General features: G+C 37.8%; 1 protein-coding gene across 1 annotated transcript; it reads right to left on the reverse strand.

Annotated features, from left to right (window-relative positions):
- Positions 1-2,109: 2,109 nt before the first annotated feature.
- LOC124378365 (adhesion G protein-coupled receptor E1-like) lies at positions 2,110-12,327 on the reverse strand. The gene is made up of 13 exons (XM_046837998.1): positions 12,252-12,327; positions 10,553-10,603; positions 10,413-10,444; positions 9,706-9,780; positions 9,418-9,598; positions 7,616-7,729; positions 7,192-7,376; positions 6,948-7,103; positions 5,226-5,432; positions 4,866-5,098; positions 4,227-4,293; positions 3,824-4,093; positions 2,110-3,738 (listed from the first exon to the last, which is right to left on the reverse strand). Exons 1-13 carry the CDS (start codon positions 12,277-12,279, stop codon positions 3,640-3,642), a joined length of 1,698 nt encoding a protein of 565 aa, XP_046693954.1. The 5' UTR covers positions 12,280-12,327; the 3' UTR covers positions 2,110-3,639.
- Between the last annotated feature and the right edge of the window lie 719 nt (positions 12,328-13,046).

Genomic DNA, 13,046 nt, shown 5'->3' on the forward strand with positions numbered 1-13,046 from the left:
TTCTACTGGTATGTCATCTGGTTCAACCGACTTTCCACTCTTCATCCTCTTAATCGCTGCTCTCACTTCCTCCTTACTAATCCTATCCACTTCCTGCTTCACATCTCCACACCATCCAACCTTCTCTCTCTCTCATTTTACCATATCAGCTGCTCAAAAAATTCCAGCCATCTTCTAAACACACTCTCCTCACTAGTCAACACATTTCCATCTCCATCCTTTATTGCTCTAACTTGCAGTACATTCTTCCCAGCTCGGTTCCTCTGCCTGGCCAATCGCTACAAATCCTTTTCTCCTTCCTTAGTGTCCAACTTCTCCTACAGCTCCTCATATGCCTTTTCCTTGGTTTTCACCACATCCCTCTTTACCTGCTGCCACATCTCCTTGTACTCCTGCCTACTTTTCTCCTTATGCTCTCCTGCACTTCCTCATTCCACCTCTTTGTCTTCCTTTCTATTTCCAGATGTCACACCAAGTACCTTTCTCGCTGTCTCCCTTATCACTTCTGCAGTAGTTTCCCAATCATCCAGCACCTCTAAACCACCACCGAGCCTCTGTCTGACCTCTTCCCTGAACCTCACACTACACTCTTCCTCCTTCAGTTTCCACCATCTTATTCTTCTTTCAGTCCTCACTCTCCTCCTGTGACTACTATGTTTAAAAATCCTTGAGCTAACCAACAACATCACAGCCTTCAAGACATTAGCCATCATCGCACCAACAAGGAACGCAAAATGCCTTGAAAACACACACACACACAAACACACACATTGCCTCTCTGTCTGCTCATGTTATGACCTGATATCACCATGGAAACACCTCTCATCCTTAGAGACAATTTCCAGCTTTCAGCAATTGCTCTGGAATGATCTCAGAATGAAATGAAAACAGAAATCAATTTTTTTTTTGAGAAATTAATAAAATATCCAGAGGATGATAAACGGCCTGGAGTTACTAATCACTTCAATGCTACAGCTTTTTACTGCTTAATGGCATCGGCACATTTCAAAATTCACTGCAACAAACAGTGAATTTTGTTTAACCCTTTATTTAACCCTAATGTGGCATCAATAGACTGCAACAAGGCATCATTTGCACCTAAAGTGGCATCATTAGATTGTAAGTTCTGGTTCAACAAAGTGGCATCGGTAGATGGCAACCTAGCAGAAGACTCCACAGTGGCATCATTAAAAAACTGCCATTTGAAAAGAGCACTCCATTGTAAAACCTTCAGACTCCACAGTGGCAACAAAAGCCTCCTGTGTGGCACCTGTAGAGTCCAGACTGGCAGCAGGAGCTCCCACGGGGGTATGTTGAACCTTAAAAGGAGAATTCAGACTGGCAGCTTTAGGCTCTACAGTGAGGTCCTGGTGTTGAACCCTGAGACACCCCTGCTTTGGCTCATGACGTTCCTCCTCCAGATCTCCTGCAGAGCCCTGAGGAAGCTCCAACTTCACTTCATGTGGATAAGCTCAAATTAAGACCTCGTTCGAAACAAAAAGTTGTTGTTTTTTTCAGATCAGTATATAAAACCTATGTTTACTTTATAACATTTGCCTGGTTTAATTGATACATTTTTTTTTATTTTACAATTCCTATTCTTCCATGTTTGGGAAGAAAAAAAAAAAATAATCTGATTGATCAAGACAACACACGATCGTAAATCTGATTGGACCTGCTGTCAGTTTAAACACGACTGCTGGCGAGGAAAAAAATTAATAAAATAATATATAATAATTACATTTTCTCTTTTTCTCCGTCTCAATTGCAAAGCACTTTATAAAGTTAATTAGTTAAAAAAAAAAATAGATAAATGAAAAAATAAATAAAAACAATCATAAAAAAAGAAATTGTAAATATAAATAAAATAAGAAAAGAGACACCTTTTTAAAATGCCAGTGTAGGACAAAAGTATAAATGTATAAGGGATACATTAATTATCAATAATAAAAAAAAAATAATAACATAACAATAATAATAATATTCCTATGTTAATAACTCCAATAAACCCATGTTTAAAGTTATATATAAGTCAAGAACTCAGAGTGAAATGGGATACACCAATAAAACACTTTATTACAGCTTCCATGCGTATTAAACAGAGAAATTTTAAAGGGCAAGGTGAACAGAAGTAGTTGTACATGCTGAAAATGACCAGAAGGGGGCGGTGGATACATTTGCACTCAGATATGTCAGCAGATCCTTATGATGCCCCTCACTAAAAGATCCCACTTACCCAAAAACATTACAGAAATATTTAAAGTTAAAGTTTCTACAGACAAAAATCTAGACTTTATCTTTATTCATACTATTTAATAAGTATTTACAAAAGACAGAAAACCCGACAAGCCTACACACATACAAACTGACTTGGGATCTCATGATCCCGACCTAATCTTTCATAATGTGAAAATAAATCATTGCTACTTAAATCACTGATGTCATATAAAAAGGTGCTTCTCTCAGTGAGTAAACTGGATGTTCATAAGTTACACCCTTTACTCAGAGTGACTCCTATTTATCTCATTTATAAATAATGGTATTCCTCTTGCCAGTGTCACTACACCTTCAGTCATTTTACTGCCAGCAGCTCTTCAAGAACATGATGTAGTTGTAGGCAACTGTCAGGGAAAAGTTCTCCAAAAGGATGGAGTTTTGGTCTGAGCTTAGATGTATTAGAGTCTTGGGCTTTCCCCATAACAGAGATCTAAGTGTCCAGGTGATAAAGCAGAAATCGAAAAATTTTAACTTTGCAAATCCTAAGAACAAGAAATCCTTTATGGTCCTTGAAGTAGGCTTATCCAATTGATAATTAATTATATAATTAACAAAGTCATTTAAGGCTCAGCAGTAGCAGCTTGGTGGTGTAGAGATTTGAACTCATGACCTTCTGATCAATATCCAACATCTTAACCACTGAGCTACCACTTTCCAAATGTGCTCTTGAAGCCAGGGATGGGAGCACACATTGCTAGGTTGGACTCTGTACTGGTGCCCTCTGCTGGGATGAAGAGTGAAATCTGCATAACTAAATGTACCAAAGTCTTATATTAAGCAGAGTAAAAATGTAAAATCAGTAAAGTTTTTCTAAAATACTTGATTCACACAAGGCACCTCCTGAACAGCAAATTCACAATATCACAATAATCAGGCGGATGTTATAAAGGTACCGTGATTGGGAAAAAAGTACTAGTGAAGGCAATTACGAGCCATTAGTGAGACTAGTTTGAAGCGCTACCTGAAATTTACAATAGTAAGAATTCCTTCATGGTCAATGGAGCAGGCTTCTCTTGTTTACACACCTGAGCATTTGCAGGCTAAGGACCTTGATCCAGGTCCCAGCAGTATCTAGAAATTGCTAGGATTCAGACTCAAAACTGATCAAAAGGCCAACAACTTAAGCTCTGTGCTCCCACTTCTCACCATGACTTCCTTCTGGATTTCAAATATACTGTTATAATCAGAGAATAATAAAGTAATTAATGAAAGTACTGCACCAGTCATGGGTCCAAGCCCAGCTGCAAAAGGAGGGGGTGGGCATTAGGCTAGCAAGAACCGGCAAGAAAGCCATCAGGCTCTTGACACCCAATGTGCCTCATGGAGCAGGAGAAAAAAAAAAAAAAATAGTCCTGTGTGTGTTCACATTGTCTGTTGATGCTCCTGACCATCTGCTGCAGCAGGACTACGATTGTTGAAGCAGCAAATTGCACACAGGAGCTTCCTGTACTGCTGCCTGATCTGAAGGTAAAATAGACAGCAAGCCAAAGTTGTCGATAAACAAAACAATTATAGGTTGGATCCAAACAAAGTGCTGAGTGCTAACCTCTAAGTTGAAGACACAGTGGATCAAGAAGATGAAGGTCCCCTGCTGGATGCAGATTAACTCCAAGACATAAAACACCAAACCTTTAGTTGGGATGAAGAGAATGATCCAGGGGCAGCCGATGATAAAAAAATTAGCCATGCTTTTAAACATCACACTCATTATGAGTTTGGTGTCGTTGCTGTTACTCCTCTGTAAGTTCTGAGTTTTTATCCGTATCAGATTTAAGATTATGATTATGATGGAGATGATAAAGAGGATTGAGACTGACTATATGGGAGGAAGTAGATCAGATGACAAACTAAATAGTTGCTATAATTGCTTTTATTATATATATATATATATATATATATATATATATATATATATATATATGTAATTTTTTGCAGTCTATAGTACTTACTGCGTGAATGATGTAAAAAGGAATAAAATATATAAATTTATCTCTTCTGGACACGTTTGCCATGCAGCTGCGTAAAGAAGAATAGATGTAAAACAAGTTAGATGAAAAGATTACATTTTTTATAAGATGACAACCTCAGGCTCCATCTCATAGCTCTTAAGCTTTTGCCACAGCACCCCAGGGTTTCTCGGGAGATCCCAGTGCTTGCCATGGTTTTCTGACACAATGTCGTCTTGGGCTAGGGTTAGGGTTAGGGTTATATGAGTTACTTTGTTTGCCACCATTCCATTCCAGGAAACTGCTGGGATCCTGTATCAGGCAAGAATGGGACAACATTCCTTTCCTAAAACTCAAGCAACTGGTTTCCTCAGTTCCCAGACATTTACAGACTGTTGTTAAAAGAAGAGGAGATGCTACTCTGTGGTAAACATGAGCCTGTCCTAACCTTTTTGAGTCATGTTGCTGCCATCAATTTCAAAGTTACCTTATTTAATTTTTAAAATGGTAAAATTTTCTCAGTTTAAACATTTGATGTTTTCTATGTTCTACTGTGAATAGAATTATTCCAAATATTTTGGAATTGGGGTTGTATTACTAATAAAATGAGGGAATAGGTTCCACAATGTCTTCAACACTTACATAAAACCTGTGTAGATTCTACCATAGGCTAGGGCATACACAACCACCAGACTCATAGGAATCAAGAATCCAATCGCAATTAGCCACTTCCAGCTAAGCCCCTCCCCCTGGTTTGATCTGACGTTTGATAGGTTCTTCACAAAAATGAAAATCAGCGCAGCTTCACTGAACATCCACACAGCAGCTGAGAAACAGAAAAAAAACAGAACACCCTCCAAGACTGCAAACAAATTCTGTGGAAAGATTTAATATAAAAAACTAATTAACTGATAAATTAGTAAATAAATACATAAACAAACACACAGACAAATGCATACACAAATATGTGTGTTTATGTGTGTGTGTGTGTGAGACATTCACCTGTCGAGGGCATATATATGCCTGGAAATGTACTGTGAGCAGGGAAACAAGCATAGCCAGGAAAAGGCTAATACACAGGTTTATCAGAACCAGGTTGGTCACTTTCTTGTAAGGACGACAAATGGCGAAAGTCAATATAGATAAACTCAGAGGCATCATTCCTAGTGCTGCAGACACGGTGATAAAAATTGTCTGAATAGTGTAATTCTGGAAACAGAAATGATGTCTCTATTAATAACACTGTTATGTTCCTAAAACAGCTTACTGGTGGTCTAGTATATATAATATTCACATACAGATAATACAGTGTCTTCAGACACTTCCTGCTGTTCATCTTCCCCCTTCTACTTGTGTAATAGAATGATTTATAAACTCGCTATACACTGACATCCAGTGTCATCCAGTCGCGACATAACAAGGCACGGCTGGAGCCTAATGAGGACAGCTGCAACTGTTCACCCTCACTGAGAAGATTGAAGAGTATAAAAGGAGCCACGAAGGAAGACAGGTTGGAGAATGTCTGGCTCCCGGAATAATTCATGGATTATCTCTCCCTTTTTCGACAGGAAGCAGCAACAGCAGCGAGAGCCTGCTTCTACGACCCTTTAGAGGTCCCTATGTGCCGAGGACACTAAGCACCCACCCATACTGACAGGACGAGGTCTCCACTCTCCTCGGCCCCGGCCATGGCATTGAGCAACTCAGAAACGAAGCGACTCTGCAATGACTTCCGCAAGCTTAACCAGGTCTGGGAGTTTGACAGGTACCCGCTACCCAGAGTGGACGATCTGGTGGAACGGTTGGGAAGGGCCAAATTTATTTCCACCTTTGACCCCGGAGGCCAGGGCTAAAACAGCATTCAGCACTGCTAATGGTCATTGGCAGTACTTGGTCCTCCAGTTCAGCCTCCACGGAGCACCAACCTTGTATGGAGTCATGGATATAGTTCTGCGGCCACACCAGCATTTCACAGCTGCCTACCTGGAACACATGGTCATACATGCCAGAACATGGACAGCTTACCTACACAATCTACGTGAGGTGTTGGGAGAACTCAGGAAGGCAGCAAACCCGTGGAAATTCCACTTAGGCCTATTGAAGCCGCAAGAAAAGAAGATAGATGCGGTGAAGGAATACCCTTGCCCCACATAAAAAAAAAAAAGGTACCTGCTTTCTTAGGGTAGGCAAGCTATTCTCAATCTAACCATTCAAGGTTGTTGGAGAATAAACCCAGTTATATACTATTTACATTTACCTTGCTTTATTAAAATTAATCCCACTTTTCACATCTTGCTTAAACCCTTTTCTCTCCTGTGTCTTCTCACCTATAAGTAGACCTCCACGCATCATCAGGGGTCAGCCTGCCTACACAGCCTGCAGAATTCTTGACTCACACCAGGTATAAAGAGGGCTTCAATATACGGTTCACTCGACAGCTATAGTCTGGAATTATAATCACATTGCAGCCTCTTTCTGTATAGACTCACCTCCTTATCTGTCACTTTTATTTGGATTTCTAAGGCTACTCATGCTTGATTGGTTTTCCTGCATTTCATCAGGTTACTCATATAACTCTAATTGTTTAAAAATAGACAAAAACAAGCTCACTAACTAATAAAGCATAGTAAAAGACTCCTACCTCTGAACCACATAAAGCTAAACACTACCTCTTTTTGTATGGCTGCTTCTTGGAATATGGGCCTGAAGTATTTGGTCTTTTACCAGTGTGTAGGTCTGCATGATGATAGCAAAAGTACCCAGACGATCACAAGAGCACAGAGTGTGTGTTCTGTTCATCTCTATGATGCTACAGCCATCTTCAACCCATTCTAATTTATTCCAGTACACACAGGAGAGAACACCATTAGGGTCCAACTCCTAGTTAAGAAAAAGAAAAAAATACAATGTTCTGAATATTAGTAATTAATAATAATAATAAAAAAGCATTCGAATTTAAATTGCTTACATCTACATGTTTAAGGGTGAAGGTGACTTGGGAGTGAGAGAATTCTGTAGTGAAACCAGATGCTTTGGGAAGTGTTACTGACACCACAGGAGACATTATTTTTTTTGTTGTAGATACAAACGATTTGAAGAAGCTAGCATTCAGGATGGCTGCCATGTTGTTGTAGCTCATCAAGGCAACAGCAACTACAAAAAAAATGAAGGTGAAAACTACAACATAAACTTGATAATTCTTGAATTTATTGTTTGCACCATGTCACTTGGTCTTTGTGCCTGATTCACATTCACAGACAATTAGTACATGTACATGAACTTTCTGAATATTCACCCAAGATCATTAAAAAAAGATTCACAAATGTTCCATCTGAACAGACTAGCATTTTATTTGGGATGTGTAAAGATTATTGTAAAGATTATTACTCTACCTTTGCTATTGTTCGGGATTCCTGTGAACTCCATGTCCATAGAAGCAGTGGTTGTGGTAAGAGAGGGAATTCTACTCACAGTGGAGTTCAGTCCAAGCTCAATTACCTGAATCTCTACAAAGATAGTCAGATCAAGTCAGCGATTTCATTTTAAGCTCTGTCTACTATGTTTAAACTCTAATGTAGTTTCATAAGATTATGTTGTTTGGTTAAAAGCAGAATTCTGCTCTTCAGTTGAACACCATAAACTAGGCAAACAGACCGTCTTGGAAAACAATGTTAGTCATTACCCCTTGGACCTGGTTTCAGAAATAAAGGTTTGAATTTGAAGACCTGTTTTGAACACAGGAATTAAAGTAAAATGTGTTTATAAAGGCAGATAATACAACGTAATAAAATATAAAACATTGATCAAAAATTTGAAAAACATTTTAAGACTTTCGGCTTCTCCCTTTAGGGGTCGCCACAGCAGATCATCCGTATTAATGATCCGCACGTTCGATTTGGCACATGTTTTTACGCTGGATGCCCTTCCTAAAGCAATTCTCCCCATGTATCCAGGCTTGGGACCGCACTAAGAGTGGCTGGGGTTGGTTCCCTGACCGGGAAACCTGGGCCGCAGCGGTTAGAGCGCCGCATCCTAACCACTAGACCACCAGGGACAGCTAATCGGAAAACTCTAAATACTGAAAACTCTCCTACCAACAAATTGATTCTTAATTGTAAACATGCCCTTTAAATGTATAGAGTTGCTCTCTATGGAACTTCTGTTTCCTCAGACATGAATCTTCTACTAAGGGCTCACAAGTTTCATGAGGTTCTGAGACCAAGTAAATTTTAACTGCCTTCAATGCAGAGTAAAGCTAAACTTAATATAGGAAACAATTGCTCATGACCTGGCTTCACTCCATTTAGGGCATTTTTTTTAAATCAAGCCAAAATAAAGGTAAATGTTAAACTATGTTCTGCTTCCACAATTTAACTAGCAGACGGTGGGGCATGCCAAACTTTAGGGCTGATATGGTTGGCTTTTGTCTTCATGGGACAGCATTTTTATCATCGAGTTACCATTGTCCCCTTTTGCACTCAACATTGGTCATCTGGTAGACATGTTTCGTGCTTCCATCGCCATTCACATCCCATTCAGAATTGTTGTCATCAGCAATGATCCTTTATTAATTGAGGAGATGGAAGGCAGGGAGGTGCAAAAGTCGGAAAGCAGTTTGTTGTTTATGAAATTTCTATCTCCAGCACTTCGAGGAAAGGTCAAGTTTGGAGACTGGGCTGCACATTGTTAATTGAGCATTTCATAGACACAGAAAATGCGAGCAAATCCACATTCCCCTTATCAAACCTCTCAAGCTGTCGTTTGTTTGAGGATCCAAAAAAAAAAAAAGTGAAATGTTGGCATCATAGAACCGGCCTCTATTGTGATTGCTAAGCTAATTAGATGATCTGATTTGCACATGATTGTCGTCTAGAACATTTATGTGGTAAAACTTTACTTGTTGTCCATAAACAAATGTATGCTGAGCATATAAAAAATTACAAGCTTTTTCATTTCATGGATTTAGCGAGTTATTTGGGTCAAAGTGTTACAACTTGCATCCACCTCCTCTATTGTGCATTACATTCAATACATCACACAGCATAAATAACCTGGATGTCCAATTATTATTCATATCTTGCTCATATCATGCTGTTCTGATCCTGATAGCTGATTGCACTTTGCCTGTTTATTCCTTTTGTACCCGAATGTAGATTCATTTTGTAGTAATAGCGATTATGAACATCTTCCATACCTAAAGTTTGTAGAGAAATGTTAACAGACTGGATGTTGTCTGTTTTCCTCACTAGTTTAGACACCAGTGTCTCAGTGAAGATCAGAACATTATTTCCATACAGTAATAGATCCTGGTCAGTAGTGTTGTCTTTCACAAAACGCGTAATGTTCATCATGATGTTCAAATAATTTTCCACAGTCTATATAACAGTCAATGTAAAATCCATGAGATACACGAGAATTACAATGCATTATCTTTATATTAACATAACTTAAATTCACCATTAAGACACCAAATTAGTCTCACTTCCTGTGGAAGCTCCTGAGATGTCTTGTTCTCAATTTGGTTCAGCAGCTCCTGTGCACACTCTGCTATTTCATCCTAGTGCACAAAGACATGATTTTTGTTTTTCTCCAAGATTATTAGTAAAAAGTCATCCAGGAGGCTTTTACACTCGCCAAGTTCAAGCTTTAACATACCAAAGAAATACTGGTTTCTGAGAGATTTATAATGAATATTACTTTCTAATACATTTATAAAACAATACAGACACTCCCCATTTTACAAACTTTCACTTTACCAACTTTCGGATACAAACAAACCTGTCCTCGAAGTAAAATTTGTTGAGTCGAAAAAATTCAAAAAGGAGTAGAGCCGCCGTGAGCTAGTCGCCAACCGTAACGAGTCTACACGATCCGCACTGAACTCGGGCCAATGTTTTTTTTCAAAGTGTATTTTTTTATTACAGATTTTTTATTTTTTATTACTTAATACAAAATATTGTATAAAATATTCTGATTTGTTTTAGTATATTTTATTGTTTATTTGATGGTATTTTTTAGCTCTTACATCATTAGGAGATCTGCGTAGTCAATAACGAACTAAGTAACAACTTACGAACAAATTCATGCAACGTTCGGAACGTAATACGTTCGTAAGGTGGGGAGCGTCTGTACACAAAACATATGATGTTTGCGTGGCCAGTGTCTCCACATGGAAAGTTGTACTATTACCTGGCAATGTTCAGGTGTTGTGAGACCCTCATCTGAGGAAAAAGTTGCACAAGGTTTTCGCAATGTTAAAGAACAATGGCTTGCTGGAGTACATCCTTCAGTCATCCATCATTGTGCTAATGACTTTATGTTTTACTCACCAAATTGTGTATCACAAGTTATAAGTGCCATCAGTAACAGAACAGAGATTCCTAGAAGGAAGAAACAAGAAATCTTTTAATTACCTCACAACACCTCAGTCAGCATGGTTATCCCATCCCAACAATGGATTTTTTTCTCTGATGCCTTCAGGGAAGAGCTTTGGCTCATTGAAAGCAAACACAAAGAAATGAGGAGGAGCTTCGTTCCGCAGGCCATGCAGAGTATAAACCAGGAAACACCCAGGAACTTGTACTGGACCTCTCTCTCTGTCTTCACTTTATTTCTGCACATTTTTTTTTGCACTGTTATATGACACCTTAACGCTGGACTGTCACTTCAACTCTGAACTTGCACACTAGAGTGTCACTTTATACCACACCATACTGCACATGGACATTTAAAGACAATTTTACTAAATCACTTTAATTTGTAGTCAATATCTGCCCTGTCAACATATACCTACAGAAGTTATATACAGTGTCTATACAGTGATCTAATGGTGTAGTGTGATGGTGGATGGAAAAAAAGCTGTCCCTGAACCTGCTGGTTCTGGTGTGTATGTTCCTGTATCTCCTTCTTGATGGAAGGCGATTAAACAGCATGTCAAGTCAAGTAAAGTTTATTTCTATTGCGCTTTTCACAACAGACATTGTCTCAAAGCAGCTTTACAGAAATCATCAGTCAGGGTGAATGTTGTGCATGAGGAAGAAACCTTGAGAGGAACCAGACTCAAAAGGGGAACCCATCCTCATTTGGGTGACATCAAGACTGTGATTATAGACTTTAAACACTACAGCACACTGGAGAGTGAGAACTAACATGAGCACTGGAGTGTGTGATTATAAGTAATGTTCTTTCTACAGTCTTATACAGTCATTATGGATATAAAACTAGGAGCTACTGAGCAACTCATAAAATAGCTCAACATTTGTGATCATCACAGATTCAGCACCAGCTTCTCCATGCCAGAGCCTTTAAACACTCCAGGAGGTCCAATGTCAAAACTCCACACATGCAGTGGGATCCAGCTGGCACTGATACGTCTCTGGGTGGTACGGGAAGTTTGAGTTCCGCATCTATTTCTTTAAAGGTCCATAATCTTCATGAGGTGAACGTGACTGGAGCTGGCCAAATCTTAGGATGCCTCGAGATTGGGAGAGAAAGAGAAGCAGATATATATATATACATATATCTTCTATACTTCATACTTTTTAATTTATTTACTTAATTTTTTTATTCTTAGATTCTATTCCTTTTTTCAAGCTTAAATGTTGGACAGTCATATAAAGCATTTATCTGCATGTTGTACTCTGTATTTATATGACTAATAAAATTTTAACTTGAACTAATGACATCAATGCTGGAGATACAGGAGTGGACAATAAAAAAATACAAACAAAAAACATATCCGAACAATGCTATATTAAATACTTATAGCATGGTGATGATTTTAATTATTTTTGGCAACTTGATAAAGAAATGTAACCAATGCAAATTAAATTTGTATCAGAGATTAATACATTTTAGTGTGTATTTGATCATTTGTGCATTTTTTTCCTTCATTAAATCTCAAACAATTCAGTTCTTACATATTAAATCAGAGACAATTTCTTAGACAAAATAAAGATCTGCCAGGTTTTAGCTGCAATAACATAAGCAACAAACACCCAACACCTCACCTGCAATAAATGTACTTACTTTTTAATAAAAACGTAACTATTTCCATTTTGTTGAGTAAATTCTCCTTTTCCTGAACTGAAAATTCACAACAAGCTTGTTTTTAAAGATTGAGACTCTAAATAATCGTTGTGTACATATCTTTAAATCTAAATAATTTGCATCTTGAACCTGAAAGTCCTGATGCAAAACACCCAAAGGCATTATACAGAATCTAAACAAGATGGCTTTGAGGAGAAATAGCCACAGGGTCAAACAGTGTCCTTTTATCATATATATATATATATATATATATATATATATATATATATATATATATATATATATATATATATATATATATATGATTTTAATTATTTTTGGCAACTTGATAAAGAAATGTAACCAATGCAAATTAAATTTGTATCAGAGAGTAATACATTTTAGTGTGTATTTGATTATTTGTGCATTTTTTTCCTTCATTAAATCTCAAACATTTCAGTTCTTACATATTAAATCAGAGACAATTTCTCAGACAAAAAAAGATCTGCCAGGTTTTAGCTGCAATAACATAAGCAACAAACACCCAACACCTCACCTGCAATAAATGTACTTACTTTTTAATAAAACGTAACTATTTCCATTTTGTTGAGTAAATTCTCCTTTTCCTGAACTGAAAATTCACAACAAGCTTGTTTTTAAAGATTGAGACTCTAAATAATCGTTGTGTACATATCTTTAAATCTAAATAATTTGCATCTTGAACCTGAAAGTCCTGATGCAAAACACCCAAAGGGCATTATACAGAATCTAAACAAGATGGCTTTGAGGAGAAAT

This window comes from Silurus meridionalis, chromosome 24, assembly GCF_014805685.1.
Source record: "Silurus meridionalis isolate SWU-2019-XX chromosome 24, ASM1480568v1, whole genome shotgun sequence".
In the NCBI taxonomy this organism is placed as follows: domain Eukaryota; kingdom Metazoa; phylum Chordata; class Actinopteri; order Siluriformes; family Siluridae; genus Silurus; species Silurus meridionalis.